Here is a 20,820-nt window from a genome sequence, read left to right as displayed (position 1 = left end):
TAACACCACCACAGTGCACCGTAACAGCTCGCTGATTGACTCACACTGTCTTGTCCCATTCCTTCAACTGCCTTGTTTTGTGGGGCCAGACTCATTGGGCGCTGTAGTCGCGCTGACCTCATGCCAGGTTTCTATGCACGTGTAGGAGACCTCTGGCAACATGTTACCGCACTTTCATTCATTTCCACCAACTAGTTGATATGTTGCTTTATCTATCTCATCCTTAAGTTTTGTACAGCATTTTACATTAATTGTGAAATGAAAAGGGAGATAAGTATATATAGGTGTTAAAACTATGAATTGTGTTTGTTAGAAATATCTTTGAGTTTATAAAATATTCAAATTATTGATAAGATTTATTTGTAACAGTATAGTTCCTAAATTTTTTTACCAATATCTGTTTGTTGTTTCTTTGTAGTTGATCTGGAAGCAGACATCTCCCAGCTTGAAGCACCAACCTTCACAACTATCAACCGTGGTCCACCTGAGCCAATGCTAAGGCTCCGGTGGGATCATCGTGTTAATTTGATTGGAGAAAAGGTTCTCAATCCAATGATTCATTGTTGTGATAAATGTCTGAAACCAATCCTTATATATGGCAGAATGGTAAGTTCTTCAGGTTTATTTTTAATAGTTTTGTGATTTATGATAAATTTTTGCTACATTAATATATTTGTATAACTTATTCTTTATAGAAAGGTTTTTCACTCTGTTAGTCATGTGAGTCATACTTTTAATTCTACCTTATCTGTGCTTAAACTGCTGTAATTTTTTCATTTTGACACCGGTTACAATGCTGAACCTTAGAACAATTACATAGTAACTGTTTACTGAAAGAAAACTTGTAATTTGTTTTGTTAAGGAAAACGATTGGATCAGTCAGGTCAAAGGATTTCTTGTCTTCAGTTTATGGTAAAGTTTTACTGGAATTCTCATAGTTCTAGTCATTGTATCCTTTGTGGTTCTCTTTCTCTAACTTGGTCTTCGGTAACTGTGGTGAACTCATATGAATTTAAAAACAGTCTTTTTTTTTTCTTTACATTCTCTACATGAATTTGGATGGTCGTCCAAGGGGCCACTGAAATTCTTTGAAGCTAGGTGATCATTATTGCTTTAAGCAGGTATTTAAATAATAACAAAGCATGTTTTTTGTGCTTATACCCAAATAAGAAAGGTGGAATGCATCTCGTTTGGAACACTACTGTTCATGCATTTATACATATAAGAATACTTTCAGAAGAAACTTTGTTGAACATGCTTATATGAAGTTTGTTATATGCTTTTAATTTACAGTTCATTGCATTTTTCTCATTCCTGTATTATACGGTGCTACTCAAAATGGAAATTGCATAATTTGGAATGGTTGGCAACATTCTAAAATTAGGTTGTTCTGTGGTGATGTAACAAATTTACATTCCTATGTATTTCCTTTATTTTGCATTTCAAAAGAGTTATGAACTGAATTTGTCTTAAGAGCATAATAACTATATGATATTGTTGTTTACTTCTCACCAATACTGAGCTCGATAGGGGCAGTCTCTGAAGTGCGGCCAGTATCCAGTATTCGGGAGATAGTGGGTTTGAATCTCACTGTCGGCAGCCGTGAAGATGGTTTTCCGTGGTTTCCCATTTTCACTCCAGGTGAATGCTGGTGCTGATCCTTAATTAAGACCACGGCTGCTTCCTTCCCACTCTAGCCCTTTCCTGTCCCACCGTCGCCATAAGACCTGTCTGTGTCGGTGCGATGTAAAGGAACTTTAGAATGAGAGTGCATGGGTGCGCTCACCAAAATGGTCATGATTCACTTTCCCTCAACACTTCTTTTTTTTTTTTTTTTTTTTTTTTTTTTTTTTTTTTTTTTTTTTTTTTTTTTTTTAAATGAAAATCACATCCCAGCAGTTCTTATTCTACCTAAAACTGGTGGTCCTGTAGATATGATCACTAGCTTTATAAAACTGCTTTCTTGTTGTTTGTTTGTTTGTTTGTTTGTTTGTATTATTTTAGCGTAGAGTCAGTAACATTTTGGATTGCTTTTTGTAGAATCTTACTCTATGCTTTTCGAACTTCCAAGTGGCAAGTTTTGAATATTAGGAACTAGCCATGGAGAATTTTTGAATTGTCTTCCCATTATGTTCCATGTTTGACCAGTTAGACTCCAATGAGAGGACTTGTTGGGCTGTTTTAGAAGTTAGTTTCCTTTGTGAGTTTCCCAAAGGGGGGTATACTCATGAGCAGTTGAATTACAGATAGTGGGGAAATAGCGCTGTGCTTGGCCTGGCAAATGTAGTAGGTGTGCATGGCATGTAACAGCGAGGACTCAGACCTCAAATGGGCTGTATGAGTAACAGTTGATTACAGGCTGGGTAAGACTTGAGACCTTGGCACATTTGATACTGGCCAGATTGTCAGTGCCAGATATATGGGCCACTGCATCTCTGAAGTCTTGCAGGCACGGGGCTTTGTAAGGGCCACCATATCGAGAGTGTACCATTAGCATGTGGATTGGAGTAAAACCATGTACACCATGATCAACTGTTGTGTGTACGACTCTTTGATGATGGGGGTCATCGTCGGCTAGCTCAGATTGTACGAGCGGATAGATGGACTGCATTGTAGCAGATCACTCATTGATTTGGTGCTGGACAGCAATGACCTGCAAGTAGCCACACCATCCAAAACCATCTCCTCACCATGAGGTACAGAAGCAAGTGTCCCATGAGTGTACCTCTGCTCAACAACCATCACAAGGCACGACAACTGACATAGACAAAAGAGCATTACCATTTTACGCTCAGAGTATGGAAATGGGTTGCCTGGACAGATGAGTCAATGTACCAGTTGGTAACACATCGATGGCCGGGCACGAGTGTGTTGTCAACCACATAAGACAATGAATCCCTCTTGTCAGCAGGGTACAGTTCAGGCCAGTGGTGGTGGTATCTTTGCATGGGGACTGTTCACATGGGATAAAATAGAACCTCTGGTACATCTGAGAACATCCCTTACCGTGTTCACTCCTTTGTTCGCTTCCCTGTACCTACAGCAAGACAGTGCTTTCATCCATTGTTCCTGAAGTGTGGCTGGTTTGATGAGCACTCCACAGATATGAAGATGCTTGCCTGGCCCCCAAAGAAGCTCCGATCTTGATCCCATTCAGCACATCTGGGATGCTGTTGGCAAGAAGGATGTGCATGCTCTAGACTCTGCTCCGACCAATCTTCATGGATTATGTGAGGCTGCACAGCGATCATGTATCATTATGGCTCCCTGACGTTTCTGGTGTCTTGTGGAGTCCATGCCTCACTGCATCGCTTCTGTCATCGAGGCGATAGGGGGTGCTACATGCTACTAGCCTGTATCTCTAATTCAGTTCCTGATGAGTGTGTAACACCTGGTATCCTTGGGAATCACCAAATGAGATGTACGACGACCTACTACTTTCACTTACGCCTCAGTTGGCAATATATAGAGATTGTGAGACTGTGAGATTGTATTCAAATTCATAATTACCGTATGTTTATAATGTTTGTTGCTTTCATTGACCTGTCTGTCTCACCCTTGGCTTTGACAGTATGAAAGTGACCGAGGTACGAGTGATGCTAGTAATACCATTCCTTATGCAGCCAGTCCCTGTTATGAATGGTATGAAAATATTGCTCGTAGGGTCAGTTGGCGGATGTATTTCAGTGGGCTGGGCAGACTGATATTTAATAGCTACTTCTGGCTTGGTGAGGAAAGGAACCGGAAACTACCATACTCATTTCCCCCAGTAAGCCTCTTCAGTGATGCCTAGGCTATCTATGACAGCTGTTGGTGGAGCTGTGGGGGATTAAATCAGCCTTTGGGCTGAATACCCAGCATATACATACATATAATGTAAAATGTCATATATGCCCAACCTTAATTTAGGTTCTGCAAATCCAAAGGGTGCATGTGTCTTTTTTTTTTTTTTTGTGGCACCGACACAGATAGGTCTTTTGGCGATGATGGGACAGGAAGGGGCTAGGAGTGGGAAGGAAGGGGCCTTGGCCTTAATTAAGGTACAGTCCCAGCATTTGCCTGGTGTGAAAATCGAAAACCATATTCAGAGTTGCCGACAGTGGGATTCGAACCCACTATCTCCCAAATACTGGATACTGGCCGCACTTAAGCGACTGTAACTATCGAGCGTGGTGTGTGTGGCTTCTCTCATTATTGCCATCCTACATGTTCTATTCCAGATATACCACTACATGCCCGTATGTTTGACAATTAGTGCTGCTTTTATACTACTTGTTGATGATGACCACAAAAGGTTTTGATGCTGTGTTATTCATTTTCTGCTGCATGTTTTATACAGGTCTCTTGAGTTCATTCTCTCAAATTTAAGCCCAAGGTGGTTTATGTGCTACCAGCTATACGACTATACAAGACATAACTTACAAGTATTCCTATTGGACTGAAACTTGAATGATGTACTATTATTTTGTCATTCTGTTACTTAAATTAAAATCAAGCACAATATGTTTCATGGTTGTCGAATTTTTGTTATTAGTGTTTCACTTTCATCACACTCATTCAGGTATTAGAAAGGTAACAAGAAGGTAAACTAGATTCTTTATTGGAACATTGTTGTACGTGGAATTTTTGTTATGATTGTTTAACTTTTATTGCACTCATTCCGATATTAGAAAGGTAACAAGAAGGTGGTAAACTAGGTTCTTTATTGGAACATTGTTGTAGGTAGCAGGATCCATTTTCCTTCCAGGGTTTGTCACACATTCAAAGACAGTGCCAGGTCAGTGCTTATTTAAAATTCTAAGTCACTGTCCTTATCTTATACCCAAATACTGTAATATTGATTCACAGCACACGCTGACTATTCTTTGGTTTGACTCCAGAAACAGTCCATTAATTCACAGTCACATGCAGTGAACAACAACTAAGCAGCAACAACTCAACAGTATTCAACAGCAGTACGATACTCATCACTGATTCACGGTGGTCCTCAATCGACAGAAGTACACAAACACACAGTACTCGCACGTAGTACACATTCTTTCGTTCTGGATGCCGTCTCCAGCCCAGCTACTCACTGGACGTTCCGGTACAACAACTACAGCTCCTTGTTCAGACCTCGGTGGGACACTAGCAACAGCCAACACCTCTGTTGCCCTAATCCCAGCCACTGAACTGAACACACTGAGTCACACTGACTCCACCACGGAGTCCAACACTAACCCCTAGTCTAACACTGAGTCCAGCATCAACTCTTAATCACTGTCTGCGACTATCCTCCCTTTTTATAGCTGGGGTGATGTGAACCAGAATGTTCACGACATGGCTAGAGACGGAATATTCTCGTTGCATCTCCAAGAAACTCACAGGTAAGCCAGTCAGTGAGAGCAATACATGGAAATGCCAGCCATGAACTCCAGGCCAGCTGACTCACTAATCCCTTCCAAGAAGTCCCCAAAGGGGCTACAAGAGGGCTGGCATGTAACATTGCCCCCGTTCAAGTGCTGAGCGCCCTGACCAGTTACCTTCTCAGATGTTCCTTGGTATGGCGCCTGTCCATCTAGATGTACCACCTTCATCTTGCATCGTTTGCCGTTGTTGTACTCACTAGCTGAAATCATTTAATCCCCTCAGAATATAGTAAGTGTCCTTCCACGTCCTCTTGAACTTCAGAGACAAGCCTTTCTTCTTTACAGGGGTTTGTAGTCATCCTAGGTCGTTCTCATGATTTCCAATGGTATCCAGTCTTTGGTAGTACCATTCCTTCTTGCGGTCACTTTCTGTGCTCGTACTCGTCCGGACAGTGGCGTGTATATCCTCTGGTCTCCTTGTCATATCCAAGCAGTACCTATCGGTTGAGGCAGGATGGTCCTCAGGTCAGCCAAACTCTAAATCCGCTGGAAGGCACTGTTCTTTTTCACATGGCGTCCTCGCTGGAGTAGATAACATGGCCTCATGCACCGTGGACTGGTAAGCCAGGGGGACCAAGGGAAGGTGGATGATCCCCATCCCCCTGCGTTTCCATCCAGGCGTCATGGCTCCAGTTTCCTTCAAACTCCACAGTTGTCATTCGGCAGGGAACTTCGTGCTCGGCATCCCTCAAACAGGCTGCTCAAGGTGAGTTTGTTTCTAGTCGTTTCTAGTAATTTCTTTTCGTTCATTCTTTCTTTCCTTTTGCCTAATTCGGCTTTTAATTTCTTCTTCAGGTTCCAAACCCCATTTTGAAGTGGAAACAAAATATTTTCAGATCTAAGTCCATCACATGATTGTTTATTCTTTCGGAACCGCCAAACCATGGATTAAACAAGTGTCGATCTTACATGACAACAAAATTCTGCAGCGTATATTCAACAAGATTAAAGACTAAAACATATACAAGCTGGACTATACAGTATGTGTATAAAACAAAGTCATCATTTTTAAAATGATTTTATATTATAGTGCAGTATCATCATGTACCATAATTTTATTTAACATTCATCTTTGCAGGTGTTATAATGTGTTTTAAATTGTTTTAGGATTGTTTGTGTTTGCCTGATTTGACACTTTGGCTGATGATGTCACGGCATAAGTGCCGAAACTAGTACCTTATTTGACTAATTCACTCTGTTGTAGGTACGACATCGTAACTGATGTAAAACCGTCAATTATTATGTTTAATATATTTTAATTATAGTTTATTTAATACTAAATTATCTTTTATTAAATGTTAAACATGACTAATACATGGTTTCCCTGTAAATATGTATTTTAAACTTTGTACAACCTCAAATACGTATTGTGTATAGGTTTAACCTCTAAATCCATATGGTCGAAAGCGGTGGAAAATTCCATAATGTTCGTATGTTAGACTTATTGTACTGTAATTTGGTATATATGAAGCGTTCTGGAAACTTACTGTAAGGTTTTATTATCCAGATACATGTAGAGACATTAGGAATGTTGTAGAAATTCCATGTGCATTCGTAAACAGTAAACGAAAGTTCGAGTACCCATTTGACTAGCTGGTCGATCGATGTTTCGAGTGTGTTCCATTAGAGTGTTGTAAGAACTCTTCCAGAAATCGATAATTCTAGATGGTTGATCGAATAGTATATATATCGAGCCGTCAGTCAGTGAGAAGCGAAGTCAGGACTCGGAGTGAGTGTTGGACCCAGTCAGGTTGGACTCGAAGGCAAGTGATGGACTGAGAGTGACTGTTGGGCTCCGAGGTGGAGTCGGTGAGTTCAAGAGAGTGGATGTTATAGTGCGCGAGTCAGTGTTGCTGTACTTGTCAGAATCTACTTCAGGGTACTCCGCTCTGAAGTGTTGTAGTGTCATTTGCTACTGTGTAAAATTTGTGACATTGTGTAAATAAAGTAATTTATACAAGGAAGTGAACGTGTTCTTGTGTGATATTTATTTACGTAAAATAAAATCGCATCGATATAATATCATTGTATTGAATAGGTGGACCCCTAATAATTTTAATTATTGTAATCTCACTTCAATACGGATCATGATGAAACTTCTAAATATCCCTCATGGAACAGAACTTGCAGTCTTCCGGTCAAGGTTTTGGGGACAGAGCATTGGCTTGCGGAATGCACTTGATTTTGTGGAGACCTTCGTCGTCCTTTCTCTGTCCGTCGCACACTTTCTTCTGGCCATCATCTGTCTTCTTCCGGTCGTCGTCCATCTTCTGGTTGTCTTCCGACGTCTTCTGCCCATCCTCCGTCTTATAATGATTGTCTTCAGTCTTCTTTCGGCTGTCTTCTAGCATCTCCTGGCTGTCTTCTGCCTCCTGGCCATCTTCCATCCTTTTATTCTTGTCTTCCAACTTCTTCTGACCATTTCCGTCTTCTCCTGGTGGTCTTCCGAATTCTTCTGGCCGTCCTCCATATTATTCTGGTCGTCTTCAGTCTTCTTTCGACCGTCTTCCAGTTTTATGACTCCTCCTTGCTGTCTCCTATCTCCTTTATCAACCTCTCCTAGCTTTCCTTCATCTTTTTATAGCCTTCTTCCATCTTCTTATAGCCTTCTTCCAACTTGTCCATCATCATTTTCTGGTTATCTTATGTCATCTTTTGGCTGTCTTCCACCTTTTCCTCCATCTTGTTTTGATTTTCTTCAATGTTCTCCTCCATCTTCTTCATCATATTGAAGGGCGCATTTAACTTAGTCTATTTTTGCCTGGCCTCTGGTCTCAACTGGTAGGCAGCAGTTAACACAAGATAAGATTTATTTGTGTGTATGCACTATACACCGATGGTCTGGAATGCTCCCGACGGGGTTCAAAACCTGCAATATCTGGTCCGCTGATTCAAGCTGATCAACAATGTATCACACATGGAGTCCAGTCTAACTTCTGACACCATTTTGTTATGAATAAAACTCCGTTGTTTTATTACTCTTAATTTATTCAGGGTGACCCAGTAAATGAGGGATATGTACGAACAAATGTCTTTGTGGCGTTTGAGATATTCATGGAACAAACGTCTATGGTGTGTCCTGGATTTGTATTTGTAGGTACTTAAAGCATATCTCAACAGATGGCTATAGTATTCTGGAAATTGTGACGTGAGGTGCATTTTAAAAATAATGGAACAAAAGTCTGTTACATTGTTTCCCACGCGAGCACTGTGACAATGTTATGAATTGTATGCAATGTAATGAACACATTCTAGTCAGGAGATTGTTCTGTTGTTTTAAGTGTATATTATGAAGCTTATTTAGTTTCTCGTCGACACAGTGGTCATGCAATCAGACAATAGTAGTAATCGTAATGTACTGTTGCCTCCCAGCTTAAGAAAAACAGGTGCAGGAAAAGTGATCCCAGTGAGTGGAAAGATTTTGAACAAAAACAATAAAGGGACAGTGGAAAAGCGTACACCAGTAAATGAGGTAAGAATGTAGAAGAAAGTAAGAAATCAACAGATAATTATGACTGTAAATGTAAAAGATCTGTGTAAAGAATTGAGTTGTGAATTAAAACTGTCCTATTTCCTAGAATTGTATAAATGATCTTATATTGAACTGACCCTTATTCAATGAAATGTGTTGAGCCAGAGGAACCTAATAGGATGTGACTAACAGTTGCAACTTCTCAAAAGAAGGCCACATTTTGTTACAGATTAGGCTCTCTGCAAGATTGTAAAACTGCCCTTATGCACACATTTTCAGTTTGACTCTCCAGAGAAAGTTAAAGGCAGAGTCAGTGTCTTTAAAGACTAGAGGGGCAAACATTTCAATTGTTTTCACTCTTTTAATGATTAAATCAACAACAAAGTTACAGAACGTATAAACAGCTTCTGTAGGCTGCCCAGCATTATTCTTGACACAATACTGAGAAACAGTTCATGTCACCTGATTGCCACAAGGAATGAAAACTGTGCTTTGTGTTGATCTGCAACAAGTTCTGTTCTGCCCTACACTCGCCCATTCATCCATGTAAATGCCAGCTGTCTACCTACAATTTTGCTGTACGTGATATAGGAGGAAATAAATTAACTTTCTATCTCTGGAATGAAACAATTGGGAAGAGAGGATCGACAGAAATAGCATCATGTTAATAAAAACACATCACTGAAAACATTCAACCTAGCAGTTTGCAGAGCAGAAAACTTATTGTGTGGTCCGATTGACACGTAGAACAAAGTACTAAGTGGCTGAATCTTGCAGTCTTCAGGAAATTTGTTACTGCAGGATTTTTTGATGAAGTTCATAAATTTCTCTGTTCAGGAAGCAGCTTCCTCCTATGTGACAGGGACTTCGCATTAATTGAAAGAGAGAAAAATATTTCAACAGTCGATGTAGACCGCTAGATTTCAACACAGTGCTAATGGCTACACAGCACACGATGACTATTCCTTGGTTTAACTCGAGAGACAGTCCATTAATTCAGAGTCACATGCAGTGAACAACTAAACAGCAACAGCTCAACAGTGTTCAACAGCAGGACGATACTCAAATATTAACACAGGTCCAAGTACACTCGCTATAGCTGCTTCCTTCTGAATGGAAGTATGTGATAGGAGAATCCTTTATTTCAACAAACTTTGAAATTGTAGAGTTGGACAGGAAGTTTTGACAGACATTTGTCCGTGCATGTGACTCGAATGTGTACACACGTGCACACGCCCACACCTCTCACTCTCTCTTTTTCCTAATCCACCATGAATGACCACACTCACTTATTGCTGTCTATTTACAAGTGTCTCCTCTTTCGGTACAGCAGGCAGTCCGGCCCTTTAATATTACCTGGGGACGGCTATAATTCGTACTTTCCCTTCTCTAAGTCCAGTCAACTCGTACAGCAGTTGCGTGTAGACCGCTGAATTTCAACACAGTGCTAATGGCTACACAGCACACGATGACTATTCCTTGGTTTAACTCGAGAGACAGTCCATTAATTCACACAGTCACATGCAGTGAACAACTAAACATCAACAGCTCAACAGTGTTCAACAGCAGGACGATACTCAAATATTAACACAGGTCCAATTACACTCGCTATAGCGGCTTCAGTCGCTGATTCACAGCAGTCCTCAGTTGACAGAAGTACACAAACACACAGTACTCTCAGGTAGTACACAGTCATACGCTACGTACGCCATCTCCAGCCCAGCTACTCACTGGACACTCCGGCGCAACAACTACAGCTCCTCGTTCAGACCTTGGTGGGACTCTAGCGACAGCCAACACCTCTGTCACCATCAGCCCAGCCACTGAACCCCAACATACTGACTCCACCGTGGAGTCCAACATTGGCTCAGAGTCCAGCACCAACTCTAACTACACCACGGAGCCCGACACTGATTGACTGTCCATGGCTAGCCTGCCTCTTTATAGCTTGGGTGGTGTGAACCAGAATATTTGCGACATGGCTAGAGACTGAATATTCTTGTTGCATCTCCCAGAAACTCACAGGTAAGCCAGCCGACGAGAACAGTACACTGAAATCCCAGCCAAGAAGTACCAAAAGGGGCTACAACAGGGCTGGCACGTAACAGTATTTTCCTCACTGTTTGCAGTTTGGGGTTCATAAACTTGGATGAAGTCTTTCACTCCTCCTTCCATCCTCAGTCGTACTCTGATTATTCAGTCACTAACAGAGTAGATATCAGTCAGCATATTTTGTCTTGTATGTAATGCAATATTCAAATTTCGTTTTATAGTTCCTCCAACACCATCAGCTGCACCCTTTCCATGGCCCGATGCAGAGAAGTTCCACGTCACATTCACATCAAAGTCTTCGCTGTAGAATGTGTTGTTCACGAACATAAAACGTTGTTTGAACTGGCTAGGAGCACCATCAGAAAATGTGGAAATTTCCTCAATGGGAGGATGTCTTTCCCTAATATCACAAATTATATTGATGGTGTGAGCAGCACATTTATCATGTTTCATATGGTCTGATAGTAAAGCATAAGAGATATGTAAATTCCCCTCTAACCATGCAACAGCTGTAAAAATGTTAACTTGCTTGTGCTACCAATGGCTGCTCTGAATTTCATTTTTGGCAGGATGGTGAAATGCTCTGCAAAGTCAACTTGCAGAGCAAGTGATTTCTGTGCTACTTCCTTATTCGATTCCTCAAAGTAGTTGATTTGCATTCATTTAATGAAAGTGTGTGTTCAAAATAATGAGCATGATGATGTAGCAAGTTTGTCATAACAATCTTGAATTGTTCCTGTTTCATGAATGAGATGCGTGATTTTCAGTGTCAGCCAGCCATTAGTACCAATCAATTTCTTCATGTGCACTTTCTTCTGGTGGTAAAAATTTGTCAGTACTCTTAGAATAAATTTAAGAGACACCAGTCATGCACTGCTCATTTTTGTCATCACATGCTAAAGCTCTTGTTGACACTGAAAATTTAATTGGGATATTGAGACCTTGCTTATTTAATGCCTTTATTAACAGCCTAATATTTTCATATTTTTAGCACAAATACACAATTTTGGGTGTCTTGCCACTCAGGGAGATGCAATTCAGCTGCAAGGCACAGAAAGATGAATGGCCTATCATACGCAAAGGATGTTCTGCCTTTAAGATTTTATATGCTTCCTGCATGATGATGTACATGAATCGTTTGTATATTTTTGTCTTCTTTCCTGAACTGTCCGTAATGGAGATGAAGTCTTTAGTGCGAGGTGACTACCAACTTATATCGTCTCGTTGGAGGCATTCTTTTGCAGGAAGTGTGGTCTGTTTTTCACTCGTACTCGCGAAGGATGTGTGCACCCCCAACTGCTTAGTTAACACCGAAACAATTTCTCGTTGTTTTTGAGGACTCGAAGGCAACACTTTCGAAACATCCTTTACTGCCCTTCCGAGTGTTTGTTTGCACTTAAATGCAAATGTGTGTGTCACTGGAGTTACTTTCATACTTGATGGTACAGCTCCTGCACATTCCTTTTTTTTAATCATTACACGATGATTTTTTATTTAAGATTTATTTTTCTTGTGGTGTGACCTCGGTTCAGAAGAACTCATTTTTCGTTTGCCTTTCGTGTTGTTTTTGTTTATGATTTTCATCTTTCTTGTTTCTTGTTTCTTTCTTGATACCTTTTAGCATGTTCTGTTGGGAAACGGCATGGAAAGAAATGTGATTGTAGCGGGAGATCTGAATTTACCAAATGTCAATTGGGAAGGCAATGCGAACGACAGGAAGCATGACCAACAAATGGCAAATAAGTTAATATGGGAAAGGCACCTGATTCAGAAAGTGAGGGAACCAACTAGAGGGAAGAATATTCTGGATGTGGTGTGGGTAAAACCAGATATTAAAATTAGGACTATTAGGCAGTACCATACGGCTGATTAAACAGGCATGAGGGTGTTTTTAATAAGTAACTATGATCGGTGGAAAACGGTAAATAAAAATGTAAACAGACTCTGGGATGGATTTAAAGCAATTGTTGAGGAATGTGAAAATGGTTTCGTACCTTTAACGGTGGTAAGGAATGGTAAAGATCCACTATATTATAACAGAGAAGTAGAGAGACTAAGAAGGAGGTGCAGGTTGGAAAGAAATAGAGTTAGAAATGGCTGTGCAAGTAAGGAGAAATTGAAGGAACTTACTAGGAAATTGAATCTAGCAAAGAAGTCAGCTAAGGATAATATGATGACAAGCATAATTGGCCACCATACTAATTTTAGTGAAAAATGGAAGAGTATGTATAGGTACTTTAAGGCAGAAACAGGTTCCAAAAAAGACATTCCAGGAATCATTAATGAACAAGGGGAGTGTGTATGTGAGGATCTTTAAAAGGCAGAAGTATTCAGTCAGCAGTATGTAAAGATTGTTGGTTACAAGGATAGAGGAGGAGACTAAGGCCAAAAAAGTAATAAAATTTACATATGATAACAATGACATTTACAATAAGATACAAAAGTTGAAAACTAGAAAAGCAGCTGGAATTGATCAGATTTCTGGGGATATACTAAAGACAATGGGTTGGGATATAGTACCATATCTGAAGTACTTATTTGATTATTGTTTGGTCGGAGGAGCTATACCAGATGAATGGAGCGTTGCTATTGTAGCCCCTGTGTATAAAGGAAAGGGTGATAGACATAAAGCTGAAAATTACAGGCCAGTAAGTTTGACATGCATTGTATGTAAGCTTTGGGAAGGCATTCTTTCCGATTATATTAGACATGTTTTTAAAATTAATAATTGGTTCGATAGAAGGCAGTTCGGTTTTAGGAAAGGTTATTCCACTGAAGCTCAACTTGTAGGATTCCAGCAATATATAGCAGATATCTTGGATTCTGGAGGTCAAATGGACTGTATCGCGATTGACCTGTCTAAAGCATTTGATAGGGTGGATCATGGGAGACTGCTGGCAAAAATGAGTGCAATTGGACTAGACAAAAGAGTGACTGAATGGGTTGCTATATTTCTAGAAAATAGATCTCAGATAATTAGAGTAGGTGAAGCTTTATCTGACCCTGTAATAATTAAGAGGGGAATTCCTCAAGGCAGTATTATCGGACCTTTATGTTTTCTTATATATATAAATGATATGAGTAATGGAGTGGAATCGGAGGTAAGGCTTTTTGCGGATGATGTTATTCTCTGTAGAGTGATAAATAAGTTACAAGATTGTGAGCAACTGCAACGTGACCTCGAAAATATTGTGAGATGGACAGCAGGCAATGGTATGTTGATAAATGAGGTTAAAAGTCAGGTTGTGAGTTTCACAAATAGGAAAAGTCCTCTCAGATTTAATTACTGCGTTGATGGGGTGAAGGTTCCTTTTGGGGATCATTGTAAGTATCTAGGTGTTAATATAAGGAAAGATCTTCATTGGGGTAATCACATAAATGGGATTGTAAATAAAGGGTACAGATCTCTGCACATGGTTATGAGGGTGTTTAGGGGTTTTAGTAAGGATGTAAAGGAGGGCATATAAGTCTCTGGTAAGACCCCAACTAGAGTATGGTTCCAGTGTATGGGACCCTCACCAGGATTACCTGATTCAAGAACTGGAAAAAATCCAAAGAAAAGCAGCTCGATTTGTTCTGGGTGATTTCCGACAAAAGAGTAGCGTTACAAATATGTTGCAATGTTTGGGTTGGGAAGAATTGAGAGAAAGAAGAAGAGCTGCTCGACTAAGTGGTATGTTCTGAGCTGTCACCAGAGAGATGGCATGGAGTGACATTAGTAGACGAATAAGTTTGAGTGGCGTTTATAAAAGTAGGAAAGATCACAATATGAAGATGAAGTTGGAATTCAAGAGGACAAACTGGGGCAAATATTCATTTATAGGAAGGGGAGTTAGGGATTGGAGTAACTTACCAAGAGAGACGTTGAATAAATTTCCAATTTCTCTGAAATCATTTAGGAAAAGGCTAGGAAAGCAACAGATAGGGAATCTGCCACCTGGGCGACTGCCCTAAATGCAGATCAGTATTGATTGATTGAATTCCATATGTTAAAACAAGCAATAGTCCGCAACACAATGACAAACACCTTGTTATTCGCAACACAATGACTAAAACTTACGACCACCTAATTATTTATGAACCAGGCATCTGTATGGCTAATGCTGCAAGCTGACTGTGTGAGACTGAAGATCTAAATTTGAAAACACACCCCTATTTTCATCATCCTTTGTACTGTTCTAGGTATGAATCACTGTTTATTTTCACTTGATGTCTGTATGGTGAGATGTTTATAAAAGATATGAACACTAATGGAAAGAAGTTGTTTATCTTATGTCATAAATCAGTTACTATTTACAGATAATAGTTGCTTCTTGTCATAAATATTTCTCTTAAAGAATGACAGGAATGAAGAAAACATTCTCAACCTTAAAGTATTATTCTGTCTTCTAGATTAGGGTACTATATGAAATATGTTTTTTTCTTTGCAGTAGTAATAATAATAATAATAATAATAATAATAATAATAATAATAATATAGACACAATTAGGAATCCAAGAGGGGGGAACTGTAATTATGTCACAGCGAGAATGGTACACTCTTAGGAAACCCGAATTATTTTCCATATAATGATTATGACCAATTAAAAGAACTTAAAAAGTTAGCTTTACATACAAATTTTCAAAGAAATAAGCTGACCCATTCTCGTTGAATACAAATTTTTGTTGCTGCTTCATGACCTAATTACATGGAGTGCAGGGGAAACTGCATTTCTCTACTAGGATGTGTAAATGCTGCCATTAATTAAAATAACTTAACACCATTATGTTCGTAAAGATTTGTTCGTGTATTTATTTTATTTTTATTTTATTTATTGTCTTGTTTTATATGGTGGAAATCAGGCTATGAAGCCTGCTATTCTGTCCAACCATACATACACAGCTACATGAAGAGTTACATACACACTAAATAAATTATCTACAATTTAATATCTCAGGGTATCAATTAAAATGTTTTAATTAACCTAATAACTTAGCTATGATCTAATGCTATGTATGTTATGAATTATTATTATTATTATTTATTAACCAGGTTTGACAGAGTTTCTTAAAGAGGAGGTGGTTTGACACGCTCCTAATTTCAGCAGGTAGGAAATTCAAAATTTGACTGGCGGCGACTACAAATTATCTACTATAGCCAGTTAAGCGGTGAATGGGAATGCTTAGTACTCAGACGGATGATGATCTGGTAGGAATACTAGGTGATGCTAGGTATTGGAATTGTCTGGCGAGGTATTCAAGAGTGTTAAGGTTCAGTATACAATGTAACTGAGAAGCAGTGTGTAAATTTCGTTGCTCTCTTAAACGAAGCTATGAAAGTCTATCAAATGCAGGAGAAATATGTTTAAACCTTGGTATATCTGAAATAAATCGAACGCATGCGTTATATGCCTTTTGGAGCTTGATGGAAAGTGAGGCGTTCTGGTTACTGTATACTATGTCACAGTAGTCGAATATTAGCATTACCATACTTTGGTTTGGATAACCAGTTTTCTTACATTTTGGGGGAGTAAATCTCTGAGTTTCTTAAGAGAATGTAAGGAATGAAACACTTGCTGACATGTACCTATTACATGATCAATCCAACTAAGGTTTTTGTCCATTATAATCCCTAAGTTTTAAACTGTGTCTTTTAATTGTAACTGAGTGCCTCTTAATGTTACTGAGTGGGTATGAACGTTTGTGAGGCATACATGGGGTTTTTTGGGTACCTAAAAGAATACACTGCAATTTTTTGGCATTGTTTTTTAGTGCATGGTTATCAGTCCACTTACATATCCTTTCTAGGTCATCATTCATATTATTTATTGCAGTTGGTAAGTCACGAGGATGTGCATGTGTATTTTGTAAGTCATCTGCGTACACATAATACTGACAATGTTTGCTTACTTGTGTTAGTCCTGAAATGAAGATTGAAGATAGGAGTGGCGCTAGCACTGACCCATGTTATATTCCAGTCTCTATAGATTGCCATGAAGAGAAATTTTCATCTGTTGATATACACTGTCGGCGATCAGAGAGATAGGAATACATCCAGGATAGTGTGCTTTGTGAGAAGTTAAGAGCACGTAATTTTGCCATCAGTATGTCCGTGTCAGTCTAGAAGAGTTAGAACAGTAACTTCTCCCTTATCCATGGCTACTCCTATGTTGTTTGTAACTTTGAGTAGTGCAGTAGTTGTGCTATGTTTGATTGCTTCTAAAACCAGACTGGTATTTGTCAAGAAGTATTTTGTTATTTAAATAAGCGGTTATTTGTCTGTGAACTATTTTCTCCAAAATTTTGGACAGAAATGGTAAAATGCAAATGGATCAATATTCTTTGGGTTCCACAGGATTGGTGGTCTTTGGGAGTGAGCAAATAATTGCACATTTCCAAAGGGAAGGGAATATGCCGGTTATCAGTGAGGTATTAATGATGTGGGTTAGAGATGGTAGGATTGCGTCTAGAGTTTTAACAGTAACTGTGGAACAATCTCGTCACATCCTGTCACAGTTGTCTTTATTGATCGTACAATTTGTCTCACTTCTGCGGGAGTTACGAGTGAAAAATATAACAGGTCTCCTCCATTGTTAGTATTGTCATTGTGTAGAATTTTGTTAATCATCGGTTCTTTTCTTGTCTCGTTAATGTTAACGGGTCTTGTAGTAAGTATTGGTTTAAATCATCCAGCGGTAGTTTGTCAGCAGTATGTATTTCATTTTCACCTATGCCTATTTTTTAAACAGTTTTCCAGATTGTTGTTGTGTTCCGGGTTGGCAAAATGTTCTGCGAGTGTTTTATTTTAGCATTCCTTATGGCCTGTGTGGTCCTGTTATGAAGGGTCTTGTATAGGTCAAAATCGTTTGGTTCATGGCTAGTTTTAGATTTTCTGAAAGCTTTGTCTCTCTGTCATTAAGTCTCGTATTTCCTGAGTTATCCATGGAGCCACAGGGCATGTTACACGAACAGTGCATCTTGGTGCGTGTTTATTGAGAAGATCTAGCAGTTGTTTGTTTAAGAACACCACTTTATCATCTATATTATCCAAAATATAGGCATTATGCCAAGGTATGCTTGCAGCATCTTCAAATAGGGCTTTGTCATTTATATTTTTTATGTCTCGAAATGCAATTAATTTAGGTCTGTACTTGGGGCATTTAAGTGAATAAGCTAAATAAGTTAAGTTGTGATTGGATAGTCAGCAAGCAGACATTTGTCCGTGGGTCAGTACCCTGTCAGCGTTACACGTCACAATTAAGTCCAGTAATGTATGTGACCTCCTCTGCGAACCATGTGACCTTGCCGCGGTGAGGAGGCTTGCGTGTCCCAACGATGCAGATAGCCGAGCTGCAGGTGCAACCATATCGGATGGGTATCTGTTGAGAGACCAGACTAACGAATGGTTCATCGAAAGGGGGTTAGCAGCCTTTCGGTAGTTGCAAGGGCGGCAGTCTAGATGATTGACTGATACGGCCTTGTAACAATACTCAACATGGCTTAGCTGTTTTGATACTGCTACACGGCTGAAAGCAACGGGAAACTACAGCCGTAACTAACTCCTGAGGACATACAGCTCTCTCTGTATGAATGATGTACTGATGATGGCTTCCTCCCGGGTAAAATATTCCGGAGGTAAACTAGTCCCCCATTCGCATCTCCGGGTGGGGACTACATGAGAGGGGGTGATCATCAGGAAGATGGATACTGACGTTCTGCGAGTCGGAGCGTGGAATGTTAGAAGTTTGAAACGTTGTGGTAGGTTAGAGAAACTGCAAAGGGAGATGGATAGGCTAAAGTTAGGTGTAGTTGGTATAAGTGAAGTACGTTGGCAGGAAGAACAGGATTTTTGGTCAGGCGACTACCGAATTATCAACACAAAATCAAACGGGGGGGGGGGGATGCAGGAGTTGGTTTAATAATGAATAAGAAAATAGGGCAGCGGGTAAGCTACTACGACCAGCATAGTGAAATAATTATTGTCGTCAAGATAGACACCAAACCAATGCCCACCACAAGAGTGCAGGTCTATATGCCTACTAGTTCAGTGGATGATGAAATCGAAAGAATATATGAGGAGATGGAAGATTTAATACAATATGTAAAAGGTGACGAGAATCTAATTGTGATGGGAGACTGGAATGCAGTGGTAGGCCAAGGAAGAGAAGATAGTACAGTAGGAGAATTTGGATTGGGACAAAGGAACTAAAGAGGAAGTCGGCTGGTTGAATTCTGCACTGATCATAATTTAGTCCTTGCCAATACTTGGTTCAAACACCACAAACGACGGCTGTATACGTGGACGAGACCTGGAGACACTGGAAGGTATCAAATAGACTTCATTATGATTAGGCAGAGATTCAGAAAGCAGGTATTGGGTTGCAAAACTTTCCCAGGAGCAGACGTGGACTCTGACCACAACTTGTTGGTCATGAAATGCCATCTGAAGTTGAAGAAATTGAAGAAAGGAAAGAATGCAAAAAGATGGGATCTATACAAGTTGAAAGAAAAGAGTGTGAGGGATTGTTTCAAGGAACATGTTGCACAAGGACTAAATGAAAAGGCTGAAGGAAACACTATAGAGGAAGAGTGGAGAGTCATGAAAAATGAAGTCAGTAGGGCTGTTGAAGTAATGTTAGGAAGGAAGAAAAGATCAACTAAGAATCAGTGGATAACTCAGTAGATACTAGACCTGATTGATGAACGACGAAAATACAAGAATGCTAGAAATGAAGAGGGCAGAAAAGAATACAGGCGATTAAAGAATCAAGTGGATGGAAAGTGCAAGGTAGCTAAGGAAGAAAGGCTGAAGGAGAAGGGCAAGGATGTCGAAGGCTGTATGGTCCTGGGAAAGGTAGATGCTGCATACAGGAATATCGAGAAAACCTTTGGAGAAAGGAAATCTAGGTGTATGAATATCAAGAGCTCAGATGGAAAGCCACTTCTAGGGAAAGAAGACAAAGCAGAAAGATGGCAGGAGCATATCCAACAGTTGTATCAAGGTAAAGATGTAGATAATTTGGTTCTGGAACATGAAGAGGCTGTTGATGCTTATGAAATGGGTGACCCAATTTTGAGGTCAGAGTTTGACAGAGCTGTGAGTGACCTCAATAGGAACAAGGCACTTGGAATTGATGACATTCCCTCTGAATTACTGACTGCCTTAGGAGAAACCAGCATGGCAAAGTTATTTCATTTAGTGTGCAAGATGTATGAGACAGGAGAAGTCCCATCCGATTTTTGGAAGAATGTTGTTATACCTATTCCCAAGAAAGCCGGTGCTGACAGGTGTGAAAACTACTGCACCATTAGTTTAGTATCTCATGCCTGCAAAATTTTAACACGTATTATTTACAAAAGAATGGAAAAACAAGTTGAAGCTGAGTTGGGAGAAGATCAATTTGGCTTCAGAAGAAATGTAGGAACACATGAAGCAATCCTGACTTTACGTCTGATCTTAGAGGATCAAATCAAGAAGGACAAGCCCATGTACATGGCATTCGTAGATCTAGAAAAGGCATTCGATAATGTTGATTGGACCAAGCTATTTATGATTCTAAAGTTGATAGGGATCAGATACCGAGAACGAAGAATTATCTACAATCTTTATAAAAATCAGTCTGCAGTGATAAGAATCGAGGGCTTTGTAAAAGAAGCAGCAATCCAGAAAGGAGTGAGGCAAGGCTGCAGTTTATTTATTTTATTTATTTATTCACGAAGCACAAGATACAGCTACACTGAGCGAATTTCACTTGCACTGTCAACAGACTATTTAACAAACGTAAACTTTCATAATAAAATATAACAAACATAACAAAATATAACAAGATCAGGTACACATCCTACTAATAACTGTCCCAATCGAAAACCATGAGAATGTCCATGTTCATAGCCAAGTCGTCGTGGGTC

General features: G+C 39.7%; 1 protein-coding gene across 3 annotated transcripts in view; it reads left to right on the top strand.

Moving 5' to 3' along the window:
• The window catches only part of LOC136864297 (E3 ubiquitin-protein ligase Hakai), a 232,004-nt gene that overhangs the window by 155,010 nt on the left and 56,174 nt on the right, over nt 1-20,820 (top strand). For all 3 annotated transcript variants that reach the window (XM_067141089.2, XM_067141091.2, XM_067141093.2), the window contains exon 3: nt 419-606. In XM_067141089.2, the coding sequence (XP_066997190.1) occupies nt 419-606 (188 nt within the window). The remainder of the gene's footprint in view (nt 1-418; nt 607-20,820) is intronic.

The sequence above is a fragment of the Anabrus simplex genome, chromosome 2 (genome assembly GCF_040414725.1).
Source record: "Anabrus simplex isolate iqAnaSimp1 chromosome 2, ASM4041472v1, whole genome shotgun sequence".
NCBI classification, from domain to species: Eukaryota; Metazoa; Arthropoda; class Insecta; order Orthoptera; family Tettigoniidae; genus Anabrus; species Anabrus simplex.
This window is presented reverse-complemented; position numbering and strand designations above follow the sequence as displayed.